At 39.6% G+C, this 7,517-nt stretch overlaps 1 protein-coding gene across 2 annotated transcripts; it reads left to right on the plus strand.

Annotated features, from left to right (window-relative positions):
* The first annotated feature begins 945 nt into the window (after window positions 1-945).
* stbd1 (starch binding domain 1) lies at window positions 946-6,182 on the plus strand. 2 transcript variants are annotated; one of them, XM_017307687.1, is made up of 3 exons: window positions 946-1,369; window positions 2,821-3,149; window positions 3,261-6,182. In XM_017307687.1, exon 3 carries the CDS (start codon window positions 3,599-3,601, stop codon window positions 5,273-5,275), a length of 1,677 nt encoding a protein of 558 aa, XP_017163176.1. In that variant the 5' UTR covers window positions 946-1,369; window positions 2,821-3,149; window positions 3,261-3,598; the 3' UTR covers window positions 5,276-6,182. Both variants share the same exon structure in this region, with proteins under 2 accessions (XP_017163176.1, XP_008422909.1).
* Window positions 6,183-7,517: the final 1,335 nt, after the last annotated feature.

Raw genomic sequence — 7,517 nt, forward strand, 5'->3', positions numbered from 1 at the left:
AGACCTCAGAATGGACTCAAACTTTGCAAAGCAACATACCATGGCCAGATGGATGGATGTATTGGACATTATTACTCATGACTCCATGTGAATTTTCACATTTTGTTATTTTTTCAAGACATATTTGTCACATATTTGGTCTGTTTTTATTTGTTTTTACTTTTTATTTCAGATGTGTGAGATTTTAATATCATGTTTTAGTGAATTTCACAATTGGTTGGACTTAAACATTCTTCATTTAAAAAAAAAAGAAAAGCACATGTCTTCATTGAAAGTTGATCATCATGCACGTGATTTGATCAAAATCTGTTGCTTGACTTTTTACACTTTCAGGCATTCTTGTTGTTCAGGCGTCTCTTCACTCCTGTGTTTCTTGTGTATCTTTCTGTCAGTCAGTGGGGCTGTCCCAGCTTTATATTCTAGAGGAGGCGCTCCAGAGGCTTCCGGAAGTTTCTGGTAATTACCACAGAACTCCACTGGGTGGAGCTGTTTGACTGGGAGGATGATATCGCTCTTCCAGACCTAAACGTCTATAAGTGACTATTGAAATCAACAGATGCGTAGTAAAATTTTAAATAGTCTTTATTCATCATTTACTCTTTCCAGATTTGCAATTGGTTAGTTTTTTATCAAATACATAATTTTTGGGCTACTATAGAAAGTCTTATATTTTACATTTAGCTTTATTTAATACATTTCTTTTCTAGAAACATGACGTCACCTGTAGTTAAATTAACTATGAACTTATAGCATCTGAATAAATTGTATATCAAATTCAAAAGAAGTCTTATTTTAGATGAAAATTAATAATCAATGAGACACAGTTTGCAGATACCTAAACGCCCGTTCTTTCCTCATTTCATCAATGAAATCATTTCCCCGTGACTAAGTTCAGCCAATGAGCTGATCGCACCTGCAGCCACTCAGCTTTTTAGGAGCAATTAGGAGCTTCCATTCACTGACTGCTGGGGCAGACAGGAGCCGGGATCCACGGTGCTGTGCTGTGCTGCAGGAGGCATCCACACGCGTTTAAACGGGACTCGGGTTTAGTMGAACACTGTTATGCAGCTGAAACATAACAACCCGATGGAGAAACGCACCGACCTGGCCTCGCTGTTCTGCATGATCGGGCGCCACGGACCCGCCGTGGCCGTGGCAGTGATTGCCGTGGTATCGGTAGTGGCAGGGTTCATTATCTACCGGACGGTGAAGGGGAAGCGGAGGAAGGCCGAGTCTGGACCCGGAGCCGGAGACGTGAGCGGCGGCGGCGGCAGCAGCAGCAGCAGCCAGGGAGCGCCGAGAGACGCGGTGCAGCCGGAGAAGGAGCCGAGTCCAGAGCATGAGGCAGGCAGCCGTGTGGAGTCAACAGGTACGGTCACTGATGGAGAGGGGGGGAAACTGTTGCCTTTTAAAGGTAACAAAAAATAGTATAGGTTTTTGTTTAAATGTCTTTTGAACTACATGGGTCATTTGTACCCTAAAACTTTATCCCGCTTGTCTCTGAGCATGATGGAAGTGGTGAAAGGTTTCTTAATTTCCTCGTAGTATTAACAACTAATTTCAACTGACTGATAATAATCCATGGCAAACGATTTATTTTTTATTTTTCCCCCTATAGTCCTGTGAGTTGGCACGGACACAATTTGAGCTTCTCCTTTGATCTCCTTACACCTGAAGTTATCCACTTCCTCCCTGAAGATGTGCATTTCAAATGCTTAAAGAAAACGATATAGATTACAACTATTTAAAGTAGTTAAACGGTTGTAGATGTAATAAACTCTTTATAAAACGTTTTAAAAGAAATTAATTTGACAAATGCTGTAGTGCAATTAAGATTATGCCTCTGTCAAAGTTGCAACCATTGATGCTAAATTTATTAAACCATTCATCCAAAATGAATTTATTTTTATTTCAGTTAAGTTTTTTTTTCAAATAACTTTTTGACTTTTGATAACGGCTCCTGTGATTTACTAGTAACTTTCATATTAACTTTTCAAATAAATATGGAATATTTTTAGCTAATGTTTCTTGTTGCTCAGCAAATATTTAATGACCAAATCATGTGAACACTCACCCCAGGACAAATGCCATCCAGAGCCTTTTCTTGGCAAACRATTGAAGCAAACCTAGGCTCACTTTTTGATTTAAATCCATTTATTTTGTGGTCTGGAGTACAAACATTAAGTTTTAAGAAGACAAAATGCAGATTATCTTTTTTTTCAAAGCTGAGCAAATAACATTTGCATATTGAACAGACTGGRTCAAATATTTTGTCAGAAGGACCCAATATGATTTAAAAATATCCGAACATGGGAGTTGATTTCTTTAATGTAGACCTAATTTGTCATTCCTGAAAAGAACCTGAAGTCACAATTTGCTTCTAAGAAAAAAAAAAAAAGTTTGTCCTCACCTTTGATGCCCTTCCATCATAATTGTGCAGATATTTGCTAAAGATGTTAAAAGTTGGGCAATGGCAATATTTTATAAACTTGCAGTTTTAATCAAATTGAGTACTGATTTTTATAAATGCATGGAAATAAATGATGTAATTGAGCGATTCATCAAAAGTRGCAAACAACTTTTATTATTTGCTCTAGTTTTAAATTATTKCCATCATAAATAGGAGTTGGTGATATCTTAAACTTCATGCTCAACTTTATTCTTCAGAAACTTTGACATTGTCACAATTTTTGATGTAGATTGAGTTGAATATATGGGTTAAATTGAAGTCCAAACAGTCACCACATCTGAAGTTGTAGTCTCAAGATTGCAACCTAAACATCTATTGAAGTTAAAATGGGTTCCATTTTTGCCTTCTAGATGTGATTAAGGAGGTTTCAAATGCGGGGGATGGAGCTGTAATTCGAAGTCGGCGTAAACTGAAGAATCGCCGTCCCACCGCTAAGGAAAGTCCTCGGTCTTCTAAACAAGAGAAACTCCAGAATGCCTCGACGGTGGACACTTCCGGTGTTACTCAAACAGATGTGGAGGAGACCATTAAGAGCCTGCAAGATGACACTTGTGAAGTGAGGAATTTGAATGAAAGCTACAAACATAATCTTGTTGAAAGGCCAAATGATGCAGAGGGAAAACATAGTGGGTCCTTGGAGCCTGTAGWKGTTTCTGAGAGTCTTGCAAATGAAGAAAAGGTGAGTACCAAATTTAGACRATTGTCATGAGCTGATGTTGGTGGGAGACCAATTGTGCACTGTGGTATACTTGGCCTGTAACTAATTGGGTGTCAATTTTTTGCTGTTTAGGTACAAAGATCACAGAAAAAGGAGGTGACTGTGGAAGATGTGTCAACTAAAATTTCCTGTAAGGATGAAGAAAATCTGTGTGCTTTGAACCGTCCAATCTGCCTTGAAGAAAATGCTTCAGTGAGTTCAAATGGAAACTATATACTAAATCAGGCCGACTCGGATTCAATCAAGCTTGAGGGTTACTTTGAAGAGCCTGCTGTACACATGGATGAGTCCCTCTCTACCAAAATCAAGATGAGATTTCAGTACTTGACATCGCTAGCTTYCATAAACCACACCCTGCCAGTGAAGACTCTCAAAATGTGGCACTGCAGAAGCACAACAGTAACCAACCTATGACTATCACAAGTCCAGCCATTGACTGTGCAGCTTCTGAACAGAGTCCAAATAGTGATGCAACTGAAAACAATCTTGTAGAGTTGTCAGCTAGCTGTGCTGTTCTACAGTCTAGCAAAGAACTGAAACTTGAACAAGATTCTTCTACCTGCAGTAAGAATGTTGAGGATGTTAAGATGGCTTCATTTAGTGCACCACAGGAAACTGCTGTTGTGTTCAGTCCTGTCCCATCATGTTTGTCAGTTGAGCCAGAAACTATTTATCATGAATATCAAGCCCTGCCATTAGTTGGTCTACAGCCAGAAGACAAAATTAAAGATGATGTTACTTCTGAATTGGCTAAAGCAACAATTGATGCCCTCTGTGGTCTTACATGTCCTCACGGTGAAGTTGATGAAACTATAAATGACATCCTGGTTTCTAAAGAAAATKTGGAAATTTTGTCTTCACCTGATGCAGTTGTTGGTGATGTCAGTTCTGCTGCATCTGTGTCAATGGAAATGTCTTGTCCAGATGATGGTGTCTTGTCTTCCTTCCAAGACCAAGAAGGTGAACAAATGCAAAATGCAGATCTTCTTGAGGTCCCTAGTGATCCTGCCCCAGTCATGGCTGAGACTGTGGAACCTCAGCCTGATGAAGTCCAACTGCTGTTTTATGAAAATCCATGCAACTTAACTTGGTGCTCTCCTGATGTTGGAGTAGAGAGCGGGATTTCGAGCATGGCCGTCAGCCCTGATTTGCCTGATGTTGAGAATCCTTTAATCTCTGAAGTCTTGTTGCCTGTGGCATTGGGTGTTCCTCTACCATCTGAGGACCAGGCTGAACTTCAAACTACAATGGCTGAGTCATGTGCTGTCATCAAAGAACCAACAGATGAAATGCCTGAATCTTCAAATGATTCACAACCCCACATCAAGAACACTGACGAAGCCAATGATGACTCTTGTACAGTCGGTGAGACGTGCTGTGAGATTGAAAGTTTCAACACCACAGTTGGGAAACTTGCAAAAGATGCAACCACTGATTTCTGCTTGAATGTAGACCTGGGAAAAATGGGCACAAAAATTGTCATTGAAGGTAAGCGTGAGGTAGAAGGCAAGGAAGAGGACAAAACCACAGAAATTAATATCATGGAGGCAACTATGGACAACAATGAGTGGATCACAGATGGTACTGATCAAGTCCTTCCTTGGATGAAACCTCCCAGTTCACAAATCAATCCAGTGTCTACAGAAAATTTTCAARTTTCCTCTTCTGTAGATGCCACTTGCACATATACCGATGTTCCACTTGTCAATGAGTGTGAAGACTACACAGTTCCCCTTTCTGACGAAGCCACAGAACCTGGCAAGAGGGTGCTGGCAGTTCAGCCTATGCCCCARAATGTCAGTGTGACCTTCCAGATCCACTATCTCACGTACTCTCCATACCAGAAAGTGGCTATCACAGGAAACCATTTTGAGTTGGGGAACTGGAAGGAATTTGTTCCCCTAGAAAAGGTGAAAGATGGGTTTTGGGCCACCGTGGTCAGCCTGCCTGCAGAGAGTCATGTGGAGTGGAAGTTTGTAATAGTGGAGAGGGGAGAAGTGTGCCGCTGGGAGGAGTGTGGCAATCGCTTATTGGATACGGGCAACAGAGAGACTCTGCTTGTGCACAAATGTTGGGGTTTCTTGTAAGAGGCGTTGAGGCAAAAACTAAAGACACGAACACTGAGGCTAGAAGGGTCAATGATATTATGGACTGGACCAGGTAAATGATTTATTTACTCATTGATTTTTAAATTCTATCAAGCATTGGTTTTTGAGAAACATTTCCTGATAACTGGGCCAGATCTGGTTGAAAGAATTATCTGGCTTGCTTGTAAAYGTCATTTCAAAGTTTAAGTTGGTGTATTTTAGGGCTCAATCAATTACACTCACAATAGTTTTTAAAGCTCAACATTTATTTGAGTTTCTTAGACTACACTTGTTCTACCATAGGGATGATTTTATWGATGTATGATCAAATTCCCATAATGTTGACTTTATATACACTTTCTCTTGAGTTGTATTTTTATAATGGTACATTTCAACTGGACTTGGCCCATCAGTGTTAAAAGGAATATCTCTACACGCCCTACCGATGGGATGTCTTAGAATTTTGTACAGTGAGAATGGTGGGTTCTGTTTGAACTGGTAACATGTACTACAAAGTCCCTGCTATGGCAATATCTACAATTATGCAAATGGTTCTTTTTAAAAAGTGTCTTGCAACTGCTTGGCTTCAGTCTGTGTTCTACATGCTGCTTCAATACTTACTGTGAGAAATGCACATAGTTCACTTTTATTACAGCAATAATTGTTCTATATGCTGTGACAGGTGTTAAATCAGGTACAATGTTTACCACTGAACTGTGGAGGTGCAACTACTGCTTTTATGTAATGGGGTCTTGTGCATGCACATATATCCCCCTGTTCTGTAGGTGTGCCTTTTTAAAAAGTCATTTGTCATTACAACTTTATTGAATTGCTGTTGACATTTGTCCTTGTCTTAGAATATGTTGAATGTAATTAAACTTAAATAAACTAATCTTTTTCAAATCTGCATGTTGTCACTGAAACATGACTGGGAGGGTGCAATTTTAGATGTTAATACTTGCACTAAAGTTTTAGAACTATGTGACTCATTAAATTGACCATTGTGACCAAATGAACTCTGGTTTTAACCTTTACACTGCTTGATGGGTGGAATATGTGATCCCTAATGCAAACCTATTAAAGTGCTAATGTGAGCTGAYGCATCTGAAGATCAGGAAATGATTAACGAATGTCGAAATGGACTAAAACGACCCCAAACAAACATGGTGAGCTGACACGCTAAGAAAACCTCAGCCAATGTTGTTCAAACAAAGGGACATGATTCTGTCCTTGTTTTGAGTCCAGCTGRCTTGGAAAAGGCTTATGAAGGGAAGAGACCATAATTGGCAAATATTTTCATGTCCTGCTCAAATCATCTGCCTGCCAAAGGTAACCATTGGGCAGGGGGAAAGTGCYTTTTCTAGTTCATCGCTAACTGGGTTGCCTGGAGTATTTATGTAGCTTGTTTTAGAGCTGGGTGCATGATGGAATTACATATTCTAAGGGTACAAAACTGAATTTAAAATGACCCAAAAGTGAAAAGTTTCTATTTTTGGTTTTCTGGCAGACTAATTGTGAAATCATGCACAATAATTCCAAACAAAAGCCTTTCAAAAAGTTTCAAAGCTACGCTGTTCAATGAGGGCGTGGGAGGAAAAACGGTCCTATTATAAAGGGCCTGCAATTTGTGTGGCGTCGACATGTGTTCGGTYTGTGAAATGTGATATTTTTAGCGGTTTCACATGTGGAAGTCTCCTAGGTCCAAAGGGAGCTCCCCCTTCAAGTGCTGAGTGGCAAACAGATCAATATTGTGCACCTCTCAGCCAAACAAGGCCTCAGAATCTTTTGACCTCATTTCAAATGAGGACATGGCCTGGCTGGAAGTCACCTGATTCTTCTGGTCATTTGGGTTTCATGCTTCAATCATGCTTTATTTATCTAGACTCCTTTGAGAGGCATTCACTTTAGAGTGCTTCAGTAGAAATGACAGAAAAGGTAGCTAATGTAAATTAAAAACTGATTAAGGGGATAGCTCTGTGCAAAACAAAAATAATCCAAATTTAACCCAAGGATTTGAAATCACRCACACAAACWTACATGCTAATTGGAAGAAAAGACTGAAGGGACCTTTGCGGCATGGAAACGGCCAGATGTATCAAAACTTGGTTTATAGAAGTGATAACACCAATTGATGGAAAYKTAGGTTAAAAGATTAGCTTTGACGTTTTTTAAGTCCTGACTGTAATAAAAAGTACAAATGAATGAAATGTCACAAGTAACAAGCCTTCAATGCAAGTAAAAA

This window comes from Poecilia reticulata, linkage group LG12, assembly GCF_000633615.1.
Source record: "Poecilia reticulata strain Guanapo linkage group LG12, Guppy_female_1.0+MT, whole genome shotgun sequence".
NCBI lineage: Eukaryota > Metazoa > Chordata > Actinopteri > Cyprinodontiformes > Poeciliidae > Poecilia > Poecilia reticulata.